Raw genomic sequence first — 24202 nt, 5'->3', positions numbered from 1 at the left:
CTTCATTATGCCTCGTAGAAGAAAGCAAGCGTCTTTAGAGTACGTTTCGGATTACGACCGAGAAAGAATAGTTGTGTATAAGGATTGCGGATTATCCTTCAGAGAAATCGGTGATCGTGGCGGGCGGAAATGAGCAACTGTGATGATCTGTGACCACTGAATGCAGGAGGGAATGACGGACCGGCGCAACCGATTGCACTCACCTCGTTGCACCACTACAAGTGGTGACAGGCATTTGTGCTCATGGCAGTGATGGACCGCTCTGCCACATCACGAATCAAATCATAACAAATTCGGTCAGTTCCGCCACAGGCAGTGTCTGCGCGTACCAATCAACGTCGTTTGCAGCAGAGTGGACTGCCCGCTAGGCGTCCGTTGCTGCTGGGTCAACGCCACATGCGTTTGCGCCGGCAATGGAGCGATGAACGACGGACGTGGACAAACAAATGCAACGACGCTGTTTTTACCGACGTATCCCGATTCTGCCTGCACCTCGGTCTGCATCGTCGGATTAGAGTCTGGAGACACCGTGCTGGGATATTGTTTAACTGTTGCCTTATGCCTTGCCATGATGGTTTGCGCCCGGTATTATGGTTTGGGGTGGTAGGGTGGTATTGGAATCCGGAATCCACTGCCCCCCTCCCCTCCCGCCTCCCATTGCTCATTGCCGGTACACTAACCAGCCACTGTTACGTCTCTGAAGTGTTGGAGCCTGTGATCCTCTCATATCTTCGGAGTTTGCCCACGGCCACAATGGAACAGGATAATGCGCGACTGCGTGATCACACGTGCCACGCAGTGTTCAAGACTTCCTCGTCGCCGATCGTACTGCATTGCTCCCTTGGCCTCTGTTCTCCCGATCTCCCGCCTGTCTAAAATGTCTAGTCGATGATTACGGAACGACTGGCCCGGTATACACCACTTAGTCCTACACCAGATCAGCTTTTGGTAACATGTGGAATCAGCGTGGATTTCTATACCCGAATAACACATCCAGAGCCTCTTTGATTCAATGCCGAGGCGTGTAGCATCGGTTATAGCAAATCAGTTTGGCTGTGGTATCTCCGGTCCTTCTTGGTTTGTCTATTGGGTGGCCAGCAGTGTAATTAACGACGAATGAGCGTGAGAATCTCATTGTGTAATCGTGCAGTGAGTCACTTACATGGCATGAAACATTTATTGTAAGGCATTCGAATTAGATATAACGGAAACAAAATCTTTACTTCCTTCCTCAAGACAAGAAGTTATCGTTTTGTATTGGTTTCCATTTAGCAAATGATAAATTTTCGCATGTGGTTAAATTCAATTTGGAGTTGAGGATTCGTCTAAGAGGGAAATTACCGTGTTTTCCGAGTGACTATAGTATTTGTAAACTAATTCTTTCTGCTTCTGTCACTTTCTACTAATATTTATTAGTATCACGCGTTTCGGCAGCAAGCTGCCATCATCAGGTGGATTAGAGTTACATGTCCATTAATCTGAAGTAGCCCGGCCGGCTAGCCGCGTGGTCCAACGCGCTGCTTCCCGAGAGGCAAGGCGTGCCGGTCCCCGGCACGAATCCATCAGTCGGATTAATGTCGAGGTCCGGTGTGCCAGCCAGCCTGTGGATGATTTTTAAGTCGAATGAGGGCTGGTTCCCCTTTTTCCGCCTTAGTTACACTATATCGGCGATTGCTGCGCAAACACTGTCTCCACGTACGCGTACACCATAATTACTCTACCATGCAAACATTTGGGGTTACACTCGTCTGATATGAAACGTTCCCGGGGGGTCCACTGGAGACCGAACCGCACAAAAACCCTAGAATCGGTGTCGGGCGACGGTGAGGTTGGTTAATTGCTGTGGCCTGTTGTGGGGATGTGAACCACTGAGAGCTACGGCGGGACGAAGCCTCTCCGTCGTTTCTAGGTCCCCGGTTCAAAAAATGGCTCTGAGCACTATGGGACTTAACTGCTGTGGTCATCAGTCTCCTAGAACTTAGAACTACTTAAACCTAACTAACCTAAGGACATCACATACATCCATGCCCGAGGCAGGATTCGAACCCGCTACCGTAGCGGTCGCGCGGTTCCGGACTGTAGCGCCTAGAACCGCTCGGCCACTTCGGCCGGCTCCCCGGTTCAATACACAATACACGATCTGAAGTATGACGAAGTATGTGTAGTGTAGTATAATGTTTGTGTTGTATGGTGAAGACGATATGAGAAGGGAAGGGTGAACCCTGGTGCCGGCTCATACGTAGCTTACTCCTCGCGATTAGCACCAAGGGGGCCGCCAAGCGTAACATGCCCATCCGACGGACGGGTCGTTATCAAATGTCACATGCCTGCTAAGAAGTTTGATATTTAAACCAAGAAATTGGCGGAAAATCTGCTAATCAGAATCATTACGCCCCACCTCTCTCCTGCCCTTGCCAGCCAAGTGCTGGGAGTGAAAATCTTTTCCACCACCAGGATTCAAACCGGCTTATCCCCGGGTCAAGCGCCAACTAACAGACGTGCATTAGCGACCTCGGGCACGGAGGCGGGTTACGCTAGGGTAGTGCGGGAAAGAAAAGGTCGCCGTTCTTCCATGCCTATCTATTAACAGTTCGCTATTGTGATCCACGCATAACACGGCATTGCAGCTGGTTTTTAGCGTCGTTGTGTTGGTTTGTACTTGCAGCCAGTGCTCGAGCCTTTCGGACGGAGAGAGCTTCGAGTGCTACGGCGAGAGCGGTGACATCGAGCTGGATGGCGAGGCGCCCCAGGCCAGGTAAGCTATTTCCTCATTTTATAATTACCAGATTAAGTCCAATAAGTAACCCTATTCTGTAGTAGAGTCGGCGAAGGAAGATCACTGACAGCTAACAGCGCTGTTACCATCTTTCAACTGCGAAGCACAAACGGTTTCAGGCGAAAACGGTAGTCGTCTATAGAGCTGCGACAACACTTGGTGTTGCCATACCCGCGTACGCTCATCAGCCAGAACATTCCTACCTAATAGCCGGTATGTCCATCTTTGACACGGATAAACCTAACAAAACTCTACCATCTAGTGAGCAAGATGTGTGAGACAGGCGAAATACCCTCAGACTTCAAGAACAATATAATAATTCCAATCCCAAAGAAAGCAGGTGTTGACAGATGTGAAAATTACCGAACTGTCAGTTTAATAAGTCACAGCTGCAAAATACTAACGCGAACTCTTTACAGACGAATGGAAAAACTGGTAGAAGCCGACCTCGGGGAAGATCAGTTTGGATTCCGTAGAAATATTGGAACACGTGAGGCAATACTGACCTTACGACTTATCTTAGAAAATAGATTAAAACGAAGGCAAACCTATGTTTCTAGCATTTGCAGACTTAGAGAAAGCTTTTGACAATGTTGACTGGAATACTCTCTTTCAAATTCTGAAGGTGGCAGGGGTAAAATACAGGGAGCGAAAGGCTATTTACAATTTGTACAGAAACCAGATGGCAGTTATAAGAGTCGAGGGGCACGAAAGGGAAGCAGTGGTTGGGAAGGGAGTGAGACAGGACGGTAGCCTATCCCCGATGTTATTCAATCTGTATATCGAGCAAGCAGTAAAGGAAACAAAAGAAAACTTCGGAGTTGGAATTAAAATCCATGGAGAAGAAATAAAAACTTTGAGGTTCGCCGATGACATTGTAATTCCGTCAGAGACAACAAGGGACCTGGAAGAGCAGCTCAACGGAATGGACAGTGTCTTGAAAGGAGGATATAAGATGAACATCAACAAAAGCCAAACGAGGATAATGGAATGTAATCGAATTAAATCGGGTGATGCTGCGGAAATTAGATTAGGAAATGAGACGCTTAAAGTAGTAAATGAGTTTTGCTATTTGGGCAGCAAAATAACTGATGATGGTTGAAGTAGAGAGGATATAAAATGTAGACTGGCAATGGCAAGGAAAGCGTTTCTGAAGAAGAGAAGTTTGTTAACTTCGAGTATAGATTTAAGTGTCAGGAAGTCGTTTCTGAGAGTATTTGTATAGAGTGTAACCATGTATCGAAGTGAAACATGGACGATAAATAGTTTAGACAAGAAGAGAATAGAAGCTTTCGAAATGTGGTGCTACAGAAGAATGCTGAAGATTAGATGGGTAGATCACATAAATATTGAGGAGGTATTGAATAGAATTGGGGAGAAGAGGAGCTTGTGGCACAACTTGACTAGAACAAGGCATCGGTTGGTAGGGCATATTCTGAGGCATCAAGAGATCACCAATTTAGTATTGGAGGGCAGCGTGGAGGTTAAAAATCGTGGAGGGGGAGCAAGAGATGGATACACTAAGCAGATTCAAAGGATGTAGGCTGCAGTAGATACTGGGAGATGAAGCAGCTTGCACAGGATAGAGCAGCATGGAGAGCTGCATCAAACCAGTCTCTGGACTGAAGACCACAACAACAACAACGCCGAAGGGTCATGACATGGAAACAAAGAGGCCGTGGTAGGTTGCTGGAGGGAGGTACCACCACTTCTGCACACAAGTCACCTAATTGCCCTAAATTCCCGGGAGGGGGGCCATGAGCTCTGACGCCACGTTCAGTCACATCGGGTTCACATCTGGCGATTTGGGAGGGCTGCACGTCAATTGGAAGTCGCCTCTGTGTTCCTCGAACCACTGTATCACACTCCTGGCATTGTAACATGGCACATTATCATGTTGAAAAGTGCCACTGCTGTCGGGAAACATGATCGTCATGAAGAGGTGCACGTGGTCTGCAACCAGTGTACGGTACTCCTTGGCCGTCATGGTGCCCTGCCAATATGGATGTTCTCCAGATCTTAATGGATCCGCCGCCAGCTTGCCTCCATCCCGCAGTACAGGTGTCAAGGAGCTGTTTCCCTGGAAGACGACGGATTGATGCCCTCCCAATGGCATGATGAAGAAGACATCAGGAATTCATCAGGCCATGCAACGCTCTGCCACTGCGCCAATGTCAACTGTCGATGGTCAGGTGTCCATTTCAGTCGTAGTTTCCGACGTCGTGGTGTTAAAATTGGCACATGCATGGATTGTCGGCTGCGAAGGCCCATCGTCAGGAGTGTTCTGTGCACTATGTGTTCTGACACACTTTTTCTTTGGCTACCATTAAAGTCTGATGTTAGTTCTACCACAGTTCGCCGCCTGTCCTGTTTTCCCAGTCTGCCCAGCCTACGATGTCCAACATCTGTAATGAGGGGTGGCCGCCCAACTCCCAGGCGTCTGGAAATGGCTTCACCTTGGTTTCGCCACATGCTGAAGTCACTCACCACAGCACTCCTCGATTACCAAGCAAGTCGTGCAGCTTCCGAAATGCTCGTGCCGAGCCTCCGGGCCGTCACAATCTTCCACTGGTCAGGCTCAGACAAATCGCGCGCCTTCCCCATTCTACACACGGACAGCACCCTCACTGATACCATATGCACTGTGCGCTGTGTCTGACTAGCAATCATTCCTCGCCAGATGACGCTGCTATCGCCTGGACGGGCTATTTTGACAGAAGATCGGTGGTCATAATGCTCTGGCTGATCAGTGTTTACAAAATCGCGTACTTGATCGTTTGTGGTACCGTACATGCGACCCGCGGAGCAGTCACGCCAAGCCCACTGCAGTTGTCACTTATCTTCTTTCGCCGACTCTACTATAGAACTCCTCAGGACAGTTTCCATGCTAATAAACAGATAATGTCCGCAATGCCACTGATTCCGCATAAAGTCCCACTGCAGCTGACATCAATAGTCCCTTCCATTTCTCCTCCCTTCACCTTCAATTCACATAACATTTCAAGTCAGAATGAGATTTTCACTCTGCAGCGGAGTCTGCGCTGATATGAAACTTCCTGGCAGATTAAAATTGTGTGCCGGACCGAGACTCGAACTCAGGACTTTTGCCTTTCGCTGGAGGGAGACAGCACCACTTCTAAAATGAGATTTTCACTCTGCAGCGGAGTGCTCCACCATCTGAGCTACCCAAGCAAGACTCACACCCCGTCCTCACATCTGTACTTCCGCCAGTACCTCGTCTCCTACCTTCCAGACTTTACAGACGCTCTGCTGCGAACCTTATCTGCCAGAAAGTTTTATATCAGCGCACACTCCGCTGCGCAGTGAAAATCTCTTTCTGGAAACATCCCCCAGGCTGTGGCTAAGCCATGTCTCCGCAGTATCCTTTCTTTCAGGAGGTTCGCAGGAGAGCTTCTGTAAAGTTTGGAAGGTAGAAGCCGAGGTACTGGGCGGAAGTAAAGCTGTGAGGACGGGGCGTGAGTCGTGCTTGGGTAGTTCAGATGGTAGAGCACTTGCCCGCGAAAGGCAAAGGTCCCGAGTTCGAGTCTCGGTACGGCACACAGTTTTAATCTGGCAGGAAGTTTCATTTCAATTCAGTTTAGCACGTGTAAAGAACAGGGATGTTTTTAAACTGTCGTTGACTGCTGACAAAATACTTCGTTAGGAAATAAATGTACCATGAATCCTGCTGCCAGCCATAAAATAGCGCCTAGAAAAACCTATAGGTAACGTGCGTAAAAAAAAAGAGAAAAAGGAAAAAGGCCTTTGCAACGCTATTAGAGTTTCGCATTTGAAGCATTTGCGACTGTGTTAAAAATTTAAAGAAGGAAGCGAAAACAGTGATTCATTATAGTGCTTCTGTTACATTGCCTGACCTCATGCCATGCTTCTTAGAGGCGGCAAAGATATATACTTGCACTGTAATTGCGGCCATTTTCAGGCGGTTCTGAGGCTAAAAATACAACAGCCGGGCATTGAAATAAGAATGTAGGCCATTGTCGCCCTGGCAACCTTTGTATCGACCGTCTTCTTGCGTGTCTTGTATTCTGCCGCCTGCTGCCTCATTCAGCCAATTGTAACCGTATAATTACGTCGAGTTCCTTCCTTTTTTGCACGGCTGTGATACTACACCCACAGCTGTTATATAAATATTACCATTCCGAAAGCTGAATAGTAACTTAGTAGGCTATCAAGCGTATGTCACCTCACCTTAGTTCTGACTAAGGTCCGCAATAATGTAAAAAAGAATTCGGGGAAAAAAAACAGAAACTGAAAGATGTTATGCGACATTCGCACAGAGCCACTGACGAAAAACCGACGATGAAACATATCGAAAGAAATAAGCCAAAGAATGGTTAGCGTCGTTGACTTTGGTGTGGAAGGACTCAGGTTCGTTTCCCGATATGTCCTCAAATTTTTTCTGTATCGTGGAAGTCAGGAATTGGGTCTGCTCAGTCCCTAGAGGCCAAATAAGCAGCAGCCTGACTGTATAGTCCAAGCTAAAAACAGTCATACCACGAAGTAATTATCCGAATGGGACGGAAATCGGCAAATGTGATGGGCATGTACAAACAAACTAATGATTACAATTTCACAGAAACCGGAGGATTTGTCCAAGAGAAAGAGCTTCGCAAATTGAGTAACTCAATAACGTTGCTCCATCTCTGATCCTTATGCAAGCACTTATTCGGCTTGCCATTCATTAATAGAATTGCTAGATATCCTCCTGAGGGTATCGTGCGAAATTCTGTTCAACTCGCGCTTTAGATCGTCTAAGTCCCGAGCTGCTTCGAGGGCCCTGCCCTTAATACTTCAGACGTTTTCAACTGGGGAGAGATCCGACGACCGTGCTGGCGAAGGTAAGGTTTGGCAGGCACGAACATAAACAGCAGAAACTCTCGCCGTGTCGGGGCTGTCATTGTCTTGCTGTGTTTCACCTCTCAGACATGTACGAGTGGCGCACTATAGCTAATCCAACATTTTTTTTCTGAAAGCAGGTCGGTTTTATTCAAGAATCCTCTACACGATGTTATTCCCCACTCTTTGGCTACAAAATCCTATTTTTTAACATAATCTCTGTTCAGTGTGACGGCCTGTCAGCGTCTTATTGAGAGGGGCTGTATGCCCGCATGGCGGGCTGTATGCCCGCATGGTCGACATCGGAGCATCAATAACCTCTCCATCATCCACGTACTGCTTCCTGCAGAGTGCATCCTTCGTTGGGCCAAACAGATGGAAGTCGGAAGGTGCGAGATCGGACTGTAGAGTGGATGAGGAAGAGCAATCCTTTGAAGTTACGTGAACTCCTCTAGGTTGTGCAGACTTGCATTGTCGTGGAGAAGTTCGTTTGCATTTTTGTGATGACGAATACGTCGAAGTCGTTTCTTCAGTTACCTGGCGGTAGCACCACGAGTTTGGATACTAAACGCAATAATCCTTCAGAGTCACAGAAGACCGTCGCCATGACTTCACTGTATGAGGGCGCGGCTTTGAACTTTTGTTTCCGGTTTCCAGTTCGAAATGATGAACCCATGTTTCTCGCCTGTAACGATGTCCGACAAAAAACTGTTACGATCAGCCTCATAACGAGCAAGCAATTTCGCACATATGGCCCTTCGTTGCTGATTATGGACTTCTGTTAGGTAGAGAGGAAGTTAGCGGGTACAAACCCTTGAGTACTCTAATTGGAGGACGAATGTGCCAGCGGTACCAACAGAGACGGCCAGTTGAGCAGCAAAGTGTCTGATTACCCGAAAGTGTCCGAAGGTGCCGACATTGCACGAGTCACTACTGTGTGCCGGTGGCCGGCTCGCAGGAGAACGGCCAGGTTTGAGCGAAGATGACAGACGCCTCAAACAATGACTCACCTTGCCATTGCTTCTTAGACATTCTACAAGCGCCTAAGAATGTCTGCGATGCTCTGGTTTTCCGCCAAAAGAAACTCAACGAGAGCTCTTTGCTTGGACCTCCGTCAGAGATGCCATTTTGAAGGCTACTTATAGCTCCGCCACCTGTCGGAACTGCATGAAACTATAGCGGCTGAAGCGGGAATATTCCACGATGTCCCACAACAAATTCTGCATTTTTTCAACCGAAACTATTCGAGAAAAAAATGTGTTACCCTACTTATTAGACTCTCCTCGTATTTTCGATGTGAAAACCATTTAAAAAGTAGGAGATGTTCAGCGACCAAAGGAGAAATACAGTTTGCAAATCAGTTGGAGACGCCGAAATGTTATCTATCCCTTCTGCCTTATTTGGTCTTACATCTTGTAGACCTCTACTAAATTGCGATTCTAATATTTAATCCCCTGTCCCTTTCCCCTCGAATTCTGTTTCTTCTTCCATCAGGTCATCAGAGAAGTCCTCACCCTCATAGAGGCCTTCACTGGACTCTTACCTGCTACGTAAATAATGACAACAATTTAGCTGCGACAAATATTATTGAAATCATGGGAATAATATTAAAAAAGGAACAGAAACAATAATCGAATTCATCTAATGCCATTTGAAATAATGTCCGCCCCCGATAGCTGAGTGGTCAGCGCGACAGAATGTCAATCCTAAGAGCCCGGCTTCGATTCCCGGCTGGGTCGGAGATTTTCTCCGCTCAGGAAGTAGGTGTTGTGTAGTCCTAATCATCATCATTTCATCCCCATCGACGCGCAAGTCGCCGAAGTGGCGTCAAATCGGAAGACTTGCACCAGGCGAACGGTCTACCCGATGGGAGACCCTAGTCACACGGCATCTGAAATAATAGTACTTAGAAAGAAGTAATAGGAATAATACTAACGGCAGTACTACTATTACTGATTATACATAGTAGTGATAGCAATAATGACAGAAGATGGAGAACATATTTATGACTGTATCAAAGTCAGCATTTGTGACATAGCGAGTTCTAGAGAGAGCAATTCAAACAGACGGAATCAGCCTATGTGACATGAGAAAAGTGGACGGTCTGATGGGAATGAAGGGTCTTTGGTTGTAATGAGGTAAAAGGTACCTTGTTTTAATAAAAATGTCATTTGCTACCTTTCGAAGCCTGTAGAGCTCACTTTGTTGTCTGATATAGTGAGTGATATCATTTCAGATTCTACTTCCTCTTGCTGCAAAAGGATTTTGGGAAGGGGAAAGAAACAATTTCACTCTCTTGGAACGTGTGTTTCCACTGTGTTCTTGAGGCAAGAGCGTTAAGTCAATATTGAAAATCAGCCCGCATCTCGTGGTCGTGCGGTAGCGTTCTCGCTTCCCACGCCCGGGTTCCCGGGTTCGATTCCCGGCGGGGTCAGGGATTTTCTCTGCCTCGTGATGGCTGGGTGTTGTGTGCTGTCCTTAGGTTAGTTAGGTTTAAGTAGTTCTAAGTTCTAGGGGACTGATGACCGTAGCTGTTAAGTCCCATAGTGCTCAGAGCCATTTGAATATTGAAAATCAAATTTTTGTTGCCTCTGGAAGTAGCTAGACAGGCAACAGCAAATGGGACGTGGACCATTAACCATGAACCGGATTAGCGATTTAGTAACAAATATTCGTATAAAAACATGTTTCTTTTTTGTAAACTATGTAAGCTCATCGGACAGAAAAATTAGTCATCCCGTGCGCACGCTCAGATGAATTGTTAAGCCTTTACATACAGTTCAGCGATCCAGTCACGTGTTCAACATGCGCCCACTGCCTCTATGTTAGCATAATGCTGTAGTGATTAGTGGGCTATTTATGTTTAGCGTTTACTTTGTATCTAGACATGGATAAATGTAAGAACGTAATAGAGTGGCAAAAATAGACAATCGTATTTGGCCATGTCCATGGCCATACGGTGTGTGAAGTTGCTGCATTTGTTGGTGTTTCTCGACCGAATGTTCAACGAGTCTAGGAGTAGTGGTGTAACAAACGTGGACACGAAACACGTCAGAATTATGGCCCGAAAAAGATCCTGACTCAGAGGGACCGGAAACGCATTTCACGGCTTGTGATCAAAATCCGAAGGAATTGCCCATGCAGTGAATGAAGGTCCAACCCAACCTGTTAGCGAGAGAACATTGCAACGGGAACAGCAGGCAATTAACATGTGGTGTCGGTCACCTCGCAGGAGGCCATTGCTCACGCGGGCACATAATACGACAAAAGGAAAGTTCATCACGGTGGAACAATAAGTGACCGGTTTGCCCAACACTCCCTCTACCCATGACGTCCCTACTGGCCTGCAAAATAACCTGTCATGAACCCCACAGAAAATACACAGGACACCACAAAAAACATACTTTTTCATATTAGGTACACTGTGCTGCCACCTTCTGCCAGGTACTCCATATCAGCGACCACAGTAGTCATTACACATTGTGAGAGAGCAGAATGTGGCCCTCCGCGGAACTCATGGACTTCGAACGTGGTCAGGTGATTGGGTGTCACTTGTATCATATGTCTGTAAGCGAGATTTCCACACTTAGCACCTAGGTCCACTGTTTCCGATGTGACAGTGAAGGGGGAACATGAAGGGGTACGTACAGCACAAAAGTGTACAGGCCGACCTCGTCTGTTGGCTGAGAGAGACCGCCGACAGTTGAAGAGGGTCTTAATGGGTAATAGGCAGACATCTATCCAGACCATCAAAAAGGAATTCCAAACTGCATCAGGATCCACTACAGGTTAGGTGGGAGGTGAGAAAACTTGGATTTCATGGTCGAGCGGCTGTTCATAAGCCACACATCACGCTGGTAAATGCCAAACGACGCCTCGCTTGGTGTAAGGAACGTAAACATTGGACGATTGAACAATGGAAAAACGTTGTGTGGATGTGATGAAACACGGTACACAATGTGGCCATCCGATGGCAGGGTGAGGGTATGGCGAATGCCCGGTGAACGTCATCTGCCAGCGTGTGTAGCGCCAACTGTAAAATTCGGAGGCGGTGGTGTTACGGTGTGGTCGTGTTTTTCTTGGAGGGGGCTTGCACCCCTTGTTGTTTTGCATGGAACTATCACAGCAAAGGCCTATGTTGATGTTTTAGCACCTTCTTGCTTCCCACTTTGAAGAGCAATTGGAGGATCATCTTTCAACACGATCGAGCACCTTTTCATAATGCACGGGCTGTGGCGGAGTGGTTACACGACAGTAACATCCCTGTAATGTACTGGGCTGCACGGAGTCGTGACCTGAATCCTATAGAACATCTTTGGGGTTTTGTGGAACGCCAACTGCGTGCCAGGCCTCACCGAGCGACATCGATATCCCTCCTCAGTGCAGCACTCCGTGGAGAATGGGCTGCCATTCCCCAAGAAACCTTCCAACACCTGATTCACCTGATTGAACGTATGCCTGCGAGAGTGGAAGCTGTCATAAAGGTTAAGGGTGGGCCAACACCGTATTGAATTCTAGCATTGTCGATGGAGGGCGCCACGAACTTGTAAGTCATTTTCAGCCAGGTGTCCTGATACATTTTATCACACAGTGTGTCTGAGATTGTTGGACCAGCAGGTAAAACGCCGACACCAGCATCCTCACAATTTGGTGGAATTGCGCGTTCAGATCCTTAGCAAGTAGCTTAACCTGAATCCACTGTACCTGCTCAACCTTGTGGACCCGGTGGTTACCACGTCCAGGGGTGGAATTACTCAGTATTAAATGATGCTTTTAATGATTTCTCTGGGGGTGACTAATTCTTTATCTGGTGAGCTATTCTCACGTAACCGCGCCTCAGAAGACGTGGCGTCAGTAACTCGTAAATAGTGTTGGAGTGTTGGTAGATTGCGTTCTACCAAAACTAGGGTTCGGTAGTTTTGCTACACTACATAAATGACACTGTAAGCGGTAGGATTGTTGGTAGTATTGGTAGCATTGGCAGGGAAAGAAACATAAATGAAACTGTAAGAGCGAAACTGGGAGCCGACAATTTCTCTTAGTTTTTTTTGTGTGTGTTTGATTGTTTTACACGTAAGTAGAACCGCGTATCATTCACTGTTAGTCCATTATGTATTTTATATCCCTGCACAACACAAATTGCATTTTATAAGCAATAAAAATTGGTTGTTTGCGTAACTTCTGTTCTTTCATGTAACTAAAGCGATTACTTTTGATGTAAGTACAGTTTACATGCACAAACAAACAAAATTCCATAATTATCGTTGTTATTTTGTACTCAATAGAATGTTCGTCATTATGAGCAAATCGAGAGTTTCCTGCTATTACTGATAAATGCGAAAGTTGTTTATGAATAACAGAAACATATTTCGTACACGTTCCACGAAATATTGAAACGATGTATGATATATTTTTGCTTTATACTTTTTAAATTTTACCTTTTTGTTGAGGAAATAGCGTTTTCTAGCACTATATACACTACTGGCCATTAAAATTGCAACACCGAGAAGAAATGCAGACGATAAACGGGTATTCATTCGACAAATATACTATACTAGAACTGACATGTGATTACATTTTCACGCAATTTGGGTGCATAGATCCTGAGAAATCAGTACCCACATCAACCGCCTCTGGCCGTAATAACGGCCTTGATACGCCTGGGCATTGTGTCAAAGAGAGCTTGGATGGCGTGCAGCTTCAACAAGATACCACAGTTCATCAAGAGTAGTGACTGGCGTATTGTGACGAGCCAGTTGCTCGGCCACCGTTGACCAGACGTTTTCAATTTGTGAGAGATCTGGAGAATGTGCTGGCCAGGGCAGCAGTCGAACATTTTCTGTATCCAGAAAGGCCCGCACAGGACCTGCAACATGCGGTCGTGGATTATCCTGCTGAAATGTAGGGTTTCGCAGGGATCGAATGAAGGGTAGAGCCACGGGTCGTAACACATCTGAAATGTAACGTCCACTGTTCAAAGTGGAGACCGAGAAGTGTAACCAATGGCACCCCATACCATCACGCCGGGTGATACGCCAGTATGGCGATGACGAATACACGCTTCCAATGTGCGTTCACCGCGATGACGCCAAACACGGATGCGACCATCATGATGCTGTAAACAGAACCCTGATTGATCCGAAAAAATGACGTTTTGCCATTCGTGCACACAGGTTCGTCGTTGAGTACACCATCGCAGGCGCTCCTGTCTGTGATGCGTCAAGGGTAACAGCAGCCATGGTCTCCGAGCCGATAGTCCATGCTACTGCAAACGTCGTCGAACTATTCGTGCAGATGGTTGTGGTCTTGCAAACGTCCCCATCTGTTGACTCAGGGATCGAGACGTGGCTGCACGATCCGTTGCAGCCATGCGGATAAGATGCCTGTCATCTCGACTGCTAGTGATACGAGGCCGTTGGGATCCAGCACGGCGTTCCGTATTACCCTCCTGAACCCACCGATTCCATATTCTGCTAACAGTCATTGGATCTCGACCAACGCGAGCAGCAATGTTGCGATACGATAAACCGCAATCGCGATAAGCTGCAATCTGACCTTTATCAAAGTCGGAAATGTGATGGTACGCACTTCTCCTCCTTACATGCGGCATCACAACAACGTTTCACCAGGCAACGCCGATCAACTGCCGTTTGTGTATGAGAAATCGGTTGGAAACTTTCCTCATGTCAGCACGTTATAGGTGTCACCACCGGCGCCAACCTTGTGTGAATGCTCTGGAAAGTTAATCATTTGCGCATCACAGCATATTCTTCCTGTCGGTTAAATTTCTCGTCTATAGCACGTCATCTTCGTGGTGTAGCAATTTTAATGGCCATTAGTTTAGTAAATCTACATTGTTTTAGTTATTTTTACTACAACACCCCTCTGTTTCACATTACAAATCATTTTTGAATAAAACCAGAACTAAACATTGACAGGTTTAATTTTGCTATAAATACTGCTTTCTTTTAAATGATACAAAGGAGTATAACTATGAATAAGAAAAGTGTTCCACAGGGTAGGTGGCCCTTTATGTATGCTCACTCATTTTCTAGGTAGTTTACCGCTTCCGGTTTTTATGGGAATCTAATAAGACATTGATCGCATGTGTAAAGAAAGCGAACCTTATAAGTAACGCCTGATAGGTATGCAACACACCTGCCATACAGGCAATGGGAGTACAACCTTCCTGACCAAAGGCACTAGGAAAAGTACCGTAGTCTACACTTACTTACTTATGATAATCTCTGATAGCCAACAGTAGTTTTACAACTCTTAAGTATTGTTGATGGTATAAGCTAGTGGTGGAGGAGACAGGGAGGTGACTTGTGTTGTGTTGTGTTTCAGAGAAGGCCGGCGGAGCCCGCTGGCGCGGCACACGTGGCTGAGGACCAGCCTGCGCAGGCCCAACTCGAGCAGGTAACTCCACCCACACTGACTGTCCTGCAACCAGCACTGCATGCCACAGACTAACCCCACTCACCGCCCACTAGGCTAGCACCACGCGCTGTTGGGCGCCGTCATTAACTACTGTGTTCACTGCACTGAGCCACTTCGTTCTCCATTTGGAGAACCTCGTTCGCTTCTCTTTCAATCTACAGTCTCATTATTAATCTTTCCATAAGGTCAATTGACTGTTGCTCATATCTTGATGTTGGTTTTATTGAAACTATGGAATTTACACACAATATTCTGCGAAATGGATAGTGTCTTGAAACGAGGATACAAGATAGACATCAACAAAGGCAAAACGAGGATAATGGAATGTAGTCGAATTATGTCGGGTGATGCTGAGGGAATTAGATTAGGAAATAAGACAAGTAGTAAAGGAGTTTTGCTATTTGGGGAGCAAAATAACTGATGATGGTCGAAGTTGAGAGGATATAAAATGTAGACTGGCAACGGCAAGGAAACCGTTTCTGAGAGTATTTGTATGGAGTGTAGCCATGTATGGAAGTGAAACATGGACGATAATTAGTTTAGACAAGAAGAGAATAGAAGCTTTCGAAATGTGGTGCTACAGAAGAATGCTGAAGATTAGATGGGTAGATCACATAAGTATTGAGGAGGTATTGAATATAATTGGGGAGAAGAGGAGCTTGTGGCACAACTTGACTAGAAGAAGGGATCGGTTGGTAGGACATGTTCTGAGACATCGAGGGATGACCAATTTAGTATTGGAGGGCAGCGTGGAGGGTAAAAATCGAAGAGGGAGACCAAGAGATGAATACACTAAGCATATTCAGAAGGATGTAGGCTGCAGTAGGTACTGGGAGATGAAGAAGCTCGCACAGGATAGAGTAGCATGGAGAGCTGCATCAAACCAGTCTCTGCGTTGTTGGTAGACTTTAAACATCTATATAAGATTCGGCATCAGTGTGTAAGAGAGGCCTTAGGAAAACTGTTTCAAATGCGTGTACACGCTCGTGTATAGCAGAATACAGATAGTTTTCTTTTCCCTCAAACTGACATTCATTAATTTTTTTAATACCAGTGACTGTAGCATAAACTACCGATGCTGCTGGAAGATAGAGACGTTGGATGATGTGGTGAGGTACTTCTACGAATGTATACATGCAGACTGAAGCGAAGAATGTCAATTTGTACCGAAACTGGGAATTAAACCCAGATCTGCTGCTCACTAGGCACGTGGACTGACTACTAACCACCCAGGGACAGTGGCTTTGCACAGCTGCATGGACTACCTTAGCAAGCCTTCTTCCTCAGTCCAAATTCCCATTCACACTTTAACCCACTTGGCATTCCCCCTAAACTGGAACAGCATTGCAGAGGTTCTTCAACTGTTTTGGAGCACCCATGCCTGGGTTTCAGGGAAGATTCCACAATTCTTTCAATGCTGAGGTCCTATTTCAATACAGTTGGAGAGCCTCTGCAATGCTGTTCTAGTGGGAATACCAAGTGGATGGAGGTGTGAATGGGAATTTGTACTGATGAGAGGTAATCCGTGCGGTTTTGCAAATCCACTGTGCCGGCGTGGCGCAGTGGTGAGTGCATCTGTGTAAAGAACAGGGGACCCAGCTTCGAATCCTGCTTCAGTCTGCATATATACCTCATAAATGTTCGAGACTTGAAAATGTCTGTGGAACCATGTAGTATCATTTGATATCAGAGGGAACCAGGCAAATTGTTCCGAATGCGTGTACGTGCCAACGTTTAACGCTTTCAGTACAGCGGTTTCTGCCTGAGGCAATCATTTCATTAATTTTTATTTTGAAGTACCAGTAGCTTTCGCATAAACTGCCGATGCTATTTTAAGACAGAATCATCTAGTGGTACAGTGAGGTACATCTTCGAATGTACTGCATTGTCGGCCGCGGTGGTCTAGCGGTTCTAGGCGCTCAGTCCGGAACCGCGCGACCGCTACGATCGCAGGTTCGAATCCTGCCTCGGGCATGGATGTGTGTGATGTCCTTAGGTTAGTTAGGTTTAAGTAGTTCTAAGTTCTAGGGGACTGATGACCTCAGATGTTAAGTCCCATAGTGCTCAGAGCCATTTTGTACTGGATTGTAACAGTGACAGCGTTCAAAGCGATGGTAGGTGTGGAGATTGTGCTACGTGGCTGTAGGAGATTGTGACATGTGTTATTTTTTATAGTGATCATATTGAGGACAACATAGACAGTGAAAGTAAGCGTATGTAATGTTATTGTATTGTAAATCTGTGTTTGTACTACTGCTCTGATGACTGGTTTCAAAATGAAAGCGCTGGAGCAGTACGTGCTTTTGATGTAAATTTATTAAGCTTTAGATCCATTTTTGCTATATTGGAGTATAATTTGATTTAGGTGTTACGAGTTTGTGGAAGTTTCGAGATGTGGGATTGTGTCAAGGAAAAATGTGAAATTGTTTTCAAATTCAGGGTGATCAGTAACAGTTTGTAAAGCTTATAAGGGTGTTGCAGCGGAGCTTGTGCTAAGAAATAATTGTTGAGAAAAAAAATTCGGAACGTTGAGCCGTTTCCGATTTAATGAGCAGTGGAGTTAGCCAATCAGGTCGTTGCGCGCGCGATTTCAAGCAGTCTGTCGGATACAGTTAGTCTCAGTTGTTCTTATAGCATAGATGACAGCGCACGTGACTGCTCAGCCGTTGGCTCGGGTTCGATTCTTACTGCAATCCGGTGTCCTATTTTTGTATCGCTCTCTTGTTCGGGCTTAGGAAAACAAGCGAAGAAAACGCCTGGCAACACCATCTCTGGCCGGCTCTTAAATGTTCGCTCGCAGTGGCCTGATTGGCTAACTTCAATGGTGATTAAATCGGAAACGACGCAACTTATTGAATTTCGTTTTTAATAATCATTTCTCAGAACAACCTACCTTGCAACAGCCTTAGAAGTTTTTCAGACTATTTCTGACCACCCTGTGTATCTCATGAAATGACGGCTGGTTGAAAACTGTGTGTCCCAAAGCTTCCAAAGTGAAATCACTTTCTTAAAAAAATTGACTGTTTACTTTTTGCCAATTTCTTCTTGTATTCCTTGCTTGCGAAAAATTTTAAAATTAATTTTTTGTACATATTATTGGAGCTCAGAGCGTTAAGTGAACAGCTTTTGTGGACAGTGTTAAGAGTTGATACAATAATGGAGCCAGGCATAAGAGTCACATCTGACTGTTTACACCGCAGTAGTCTTGCCTTTCAACTTAAGTAAATTTCTCGGATATTTTTCTTCAGAGTCACAAAGACAACATTAACGAGGGCCATATTACTTCAAATGTGTATTAAAGAGCTTTTGAATGCTGTTAAAAACGTACATCGTTCCATCTAAAAAAAATTAACCTTCCTTCAGTAACTTCGTGGATGCCAACTGATTGCGATGATGATAGTGATGATGATCATGAGTTTAAACAGAAAAAACATTTTAGGTCATCGGTCTCTTAGTCACTCACCAAGGAAGGAATCAGGTTCAAATGGTTCTGAGCACTATGGGACTTAACATCTGAGGTCATCAGTCCCCTAGAACTTAGAACTACTTAAAGCTAACTAACCTAAAGACATCACACACATCCATGCCCGAGGCAGGATTCGAACCGGCGATCGTAGCAGTCGCACGGTTCCGGACTGAGCGCCTAGAACCGCGAGACCACCGCGGCCGGCAAGGAATCAGGTTACCCATCTGTCTGTGTATAGAACAAATCTCACGTGCAGATGTATGAATATTTTCCAAAGGTTTGTATAGCGTATCTCTGAGGCGGGATGCGGGTACCAGCCCAGTATTTACCTAGATGGATGTGGAAAACCGCCTACAAACTACGTCTGACATGATCGGCTTACCAGACCCCGTTGTCATCGTTCGATCCGGGTCAGTATTGCCCTCTGTGTCCCTCAACCGGCATGTTAACAAGTCGGCTATCTGGGAGGGTCGTTGACACAAAAGTTAAGAGTACTACCCTTACAAAATTATGTGCTCTGTGCCTACTGTACTTTGCTGCAAACGTTTCCGTATTTATAACCATTGAAAAAATAAAAAGTGTGCAAGTTTTAGATGACATATACAGGATGACTCAGCTGCCCGTACCGATTTGTTCTACGCAGCCCACAACATGTCTGTATCAGGAATGTTATCCAGACAGGCGATAGCTACGTAATCGATATAATTTCCCTCTCAGAGCTTTGGGCCATTGCTAGCAAACAGAATTATACTGTAAAAAAACACAAGTGAGGATTATTACACGGTATTTTTGGACCATGATATACCTTACGTCTGCCATACTTACCCATGTCTCTCGAATCTTTCTTTGGGTAATTAGTGTTGTAGTCATACAGGTTTTGGATGTCTCCGTAAGTTTATTCCGTTTACAGTACTTAATCTTTCGTAAATGGTTCAGAAACATTTACTTGTAAAGTCTTCTTGACCATTGGAAACAGCGAAATTAACGGGAGATATTAAAATCGGAAGCATGAAGGTTACAACTTTCCGATGTATGACTTCTGAACCATTTCCGAAGGCTGAAGTAATAAACGGAATAAACAACAATTTCCGAAAGATTAAGTTATATAAACGGAAGAAACTTGCAGAGACATCCAAAAACTTTATGATTACACCAGTAATTACACAAAGAAATATTAGAGATATTTGTATAAACATGGCAGAAGTAAGATATATCTTTGTCTAAAAATAGCATAACTCATGGCCAATCTCATTTGTATCTCTTACAGTGTGATTCCGTTTGCTAGAAGTAACCCAGAGCTACGAGAGGGAATTTATATTGATTACGTGGCTGTCGCCTGTCTGCATACCGTTCCTGATGCGGATGTACTGTGGGTTGCATAAAACAAATCGGTAGAGGTAGCTGAATCACCCTGTACAAAGTCGTGAGAAATGGCGAGCATCAGCTGCCACAGGCGCCAGTATCGATGTGAGTTTGTCACTACAGGAGCTAATGACTTACTACAGGGGAATTCCAACTGCCCTGTCTGAGTATGTGCCCTCCCGTGAATGTGTAGCCTCAGCTAAGGACACATACCGTCTGCTGCATTTTAAGGGCCACGGCTGACGCGTCAGACCCGGTGTGCTAACACTCCTTTCGTTAGAGGGTCTTTCCCAACAGGAACGCTAAAACCCGTCATCAGGAGCTGACGGAAGGGACATAAATCTGTTTTCGTAGGCTACACTACTTCTCAAGCGTATTCAAAAACATTGATTTCAGTTTTTCCTTCTTTTTTGTATGTGTTAAAATAGAGGGTGGGGGACGTCAGTGAGGTTGCAGTGCTTAGCGCAGCATAAACCGCCTGGTAACAATGACTAAGTAACTCACTGTGTTTGGCAAGTGCTACGAAAACAGGAAGGTATTAACCTTCAAAACAAGGTGTTCCATCAAAATACAAGGATTATCAAAGTGTTCCGTCAGGGCAAAGGTTTGGGAACCACTGCTCTACAGCATGTGCGATCACTTTGATAATCCTTGTACTTTGATGGAACACCTTGTTTTGAAGGTTAATAAAATTTTAAAAAATGAGAATACTTTTCTGATTCAGTGAACTTCAATTCTAAATCCATACATCCATAAATGATAATAATATTTAAAAAATAAATTAGTATCATCAAAATGTCGAAAAAACCTCCATGTTATAATTTTTTTCGCGGGGCACTTATTGATTTCCTGCGGAACACCAGTGTTCCACAGAACACAGTTTTGGAAACCATGCTGCAGGGACTGGAAGCTATCCGTCAAACTAATCGAAAAAAAATGCACTTAAAACGCGTAGATATATATAAAGACCCGATTTCGTTTGACTTCACAATCGGTGATCGGTCACAGGAATGAGACACAAGCGTCAAGTTCCAATGACTGTCTATTCGCAGCAATTTAAAACGGAAGGATTACATGAATTTAACTGTGGGGAATGAGTGTTTGAGATTTGTTGCAAGAATCTAAATGATTTGTATTCGCCTGCGTCCAATGTGGCTTAGGAAATCCTCGTCCTAACAATTCTTGTGAACTGTTTGTCGATCTGGGACTCTCAGGCAGTTGAATTGATGGAAGAGGTGGCAAGATTCAAAGAAAAGCTGCACTGTTCCTTACGGTGTAATTCAACAGTCCAGTTGAATTGTGGAAATGTTAAGCGCTCTAAGCGCCAAATTTGGAATTTGTCAGGAAGATGAAAATACAATGTATGTCTGTTTGTGCGCAGCTGATTTGTATCCAAAAAAATTGGGAAGGTATTCTGATACCACAAAATAATGCTGTTCACCGCATCACCACAAAAAATAACGGGAGAAATTATAAAATAAATACATTCTTAAGAGCGTTCTAAGTGCAATACCAAGAAACTGACTGGTTATAAGTGGCAATAAGGCCGAGCGGTTCTAGGCACTGCAGTCCGGAACCACGCTGCTGCTACGGTCGGAGGTTCGAATCCTGCCTCGGACATGAATGTGTGTGATGTCCTTAGGTTAGTTAGGCTTAAGTAGTTTCTAAGTCTAGGGGACTGATGACCTCAGATGTTAAGTCCCATAGTGCTTAGAGCTATTTGAACCATTTTGAAGAAAGATTTTACAAACTCACTCTTGGGAGAAAAAGAAAACTCTAGCCACCCATTGTTATAATGCTAATTATTCACACAAATATCGCCGTTACATCTTTCGAACGACAGCTGCACCTTGAGACACTGTTCAAGTTTACATTACTTTTGTTGTTATTTGTCAAAAAAAACAAAAAAAACGAATCACTAATATAACTCCAAGGGCTATTCGGAAAGTAAGTTCTGTTCGGTTGCGAAATGGAAACCGCTGATAAAATCAGAAATGTTTTATTTGCAACAGTTAGCTACACATTCCAGCTACTTCTCTACGCAGTCACCGCTGCGACTTCGACATCTATCGTACCGTTGTACCAAGTTTCTAGTACGCTCTTCATAGAAGGCAGCCGCCTGTGCTTTCCACCAGTTCTCTAAGCTGATCTACAGCTCGTTGTCTCTGCCAAAACGTTGTCTTCATAGCCAGCAGTTCATGTGAGCAGAGATGAAAATCAGGGAGAGCCAATTACGCGCTCTATTGTGACTGATCAAACGCTTCCCATCGAAAACGCTGCAGGGACATCTTCACTGCCCCTGCCGAGTGCGGCCGACAATTGTCACAAAGAAGGAAAACGTGTGACAATTATGTTATGTGGGCTGCATGACATAAGCTGAAATCTCTCACCAAGCTGTCATATTTGGCGTGAGACACTATTTTATAGGCATCGTGACGTGCTCACCGTGTGCTCAGGACTGAAAAAAGCGACGTGACGCAATCGACGGGCATACTAGAGACGCTGTCCAACACATCTGTGCAAAGCAATTCATGGGGGTTTTCACAGTTTTCCATTTCGTGACCTTTCGGAACTTACTTTTCTTATTGGGCTGCTATATGTTATATAAGACTGACCAGCCGTGTGAAGATGAACCAGCGTGTTCGAAACCGGTAACGGTGCTATTTGTGTAAATAAGCAGCATTCTTAAAAGTGACTGGTTGCTGTTTTTCTCTTTGCTACAATCATCTTGTATTTTCTATACTGTCAATGGCTCAAAAACGTCATAAGTTTCCTTTAATTTACGTCTGTGGTCACAGACTTTTTGTTAACAGATCTGCAGAAAAAATGGTTAAAACATAAGTACACTCGAAGATTGTCTACAGCTTAAAAACAATACATAGACCATATTGAAAAGTAGTACTGGCAAAATTTACATCTGTGCGCTTTAAATATGAAAAGGCATACCTGTTTCATAAAAACAAAGTCCTAATGTACTGCAGCCATAGTGGCATCGTCAAATGTCAAATGCGGAACCAGCACCAGCATCGTCAAATACATATAAATATTATCATATGCACGAGTCATGTTGTCAGTAGCACTACTGTTTAAAACAAGCTCCCGTGTAGTAGCCACAAGATGTTTGTGTTGTAAGTTCATTAGGTGTCGCAAATGTCGGCATACATTAGTTTACAATAATTAATTGAAACAGCGAAAATAAAGGGGATACAATAGTTGAAGTCTGTAAGGAGCTTGAAACGTATTAAAGGGAACTTATTACATATACGGGTCGCTGTTTTTTCGCGACAATGTCACAGCTTGTCAAAAATGTCAGTTTTTGACAAAACAGTCATTGATCGAAGTGCCATTAATGCGGAGGCTGCTTCGAAAGGCTACGCCTTGTCTCTGCAGCTCCAGCAGTCCTCTTCGTTCCCATGTATGAAAAACATTCCATCTCACTGATCATATTTTTAGATAAGACGTTTCGGTCGTCCCCTCGTTTACTTTGCTAAGGTGTTGAATTAGGTTTTTAACTAATAGAACCGTAGTCAACAAAAAACGCTTCTCATATCTTTTAAATTCTGAAATGCCAGAGGGAACCGTAGCTTGGCAAAAAGCCCACGCACCATCCACTAACGTATGTTTGAAAGACCTCCATTGTTTGTCACCTGGATCAAGTCTAGAAACTTGCAACATACGACGGTTGTCCAAAAAGTAAGTTCCGACCGGTCGCGAAATGGAAACCACAGTGAAAACAAGAAACTTTTTTTTCCACCTTCCACCTACTTCTTTACATAGGCTCCGCACCAATTTCGAGTGTTGAAACTTCCTGGCAGATTAAAACTATGTGCCCGACCGAGACTCGAACTCGGGACCTTTGCCTTTCGCGGGCAAGTGCTCTACTAACTGAGCTACCGAAGCACGACTCACGCCCGGTACTCACAGCTTTACTTCTGCCAGTACGTCGTCTCCTACCTTCCAAACTTTACAGAAGCTCTCCTGCGAACTTTGCAGAACTAGCACTCCTGAAAGAAAGGATATGCGGAGGCATGGCTTAGCCACAGCCTGGGGGATGTTTCCAGAATGAGTTTTAATCTGCCAGGAAGTTTCATATCAGCGCACACTCCGCTGCAGAGTGAAAATCTCATTCTGGAATTTCGAGTGTTGTCGTAGTGCTGCATCACTTTCCAGTATCCTCGTCATAGAAAGCAGGCGCCTGTGCTTTCGGACAGTTATCTGCACTGGTCTGCAGCTCGTTGTCTGTGGAAAAATTCTGTCTTCATAGCCAGCGGTTCTTGTGAGCAGAGACTCATGAGGAGCCA

General features: G+C 44.9%; 1 protein-coding gene across 5 annotated transcripts in view; it reads left to right on the top strand.

Annotated features, from left to right (window-relative positions):
* The window catches only part of LOC124790108 (rab11 family-interacting protein 4), a 965431-nt gene that overhangs the window by 701063 nt on the left and 240166 nt on the right, over window positions 1-24202 (top strand). For 4 of the 5 annotated variants that reach the window (XM_047257679.1, XM_047257680.1, XM_047257677.1 and 1 more), the window contains 2 exons: window positions 2666-2755; window positions 14981-15052. The exons of the other annotated variant lie outside the window; for it this stretch is intronic. In XM_047257679.1, the coding sequence (XP_047113635.1) occupies window positions 2666-2755; window positions 14981-15052 (162 nt within the window). The remainder of the gene's footprint in view (window positions 1-2665; window positions 2756-14980; window positions 15053-24202) is intronic. 5 annotated transcript variants of the gene reach the window in all.

The sequence above is a fragment of the Schistocerca piceifrons genome, chromosome 3, assembly GCF_021461385.2.
Source record: "Schistocerca piceifrons isolate TAMUIC-IGC-003096 chromosome 3, iqSchPice1.1, whole genome shotgun sequence".
NCBI classification, from domain to species: domain Eukaryota; kingdom Metazoa; phylum Arthropoda; class Insecta; order Orthoptera; family Acrididae; genus Schistocerca; species Schistocerca piceifrons.
The sequence above is the reverse complement of the archived record's forward strand: the minus strand, read 5'-3'. Positions and strand labels throughout refer to the sequence as shown.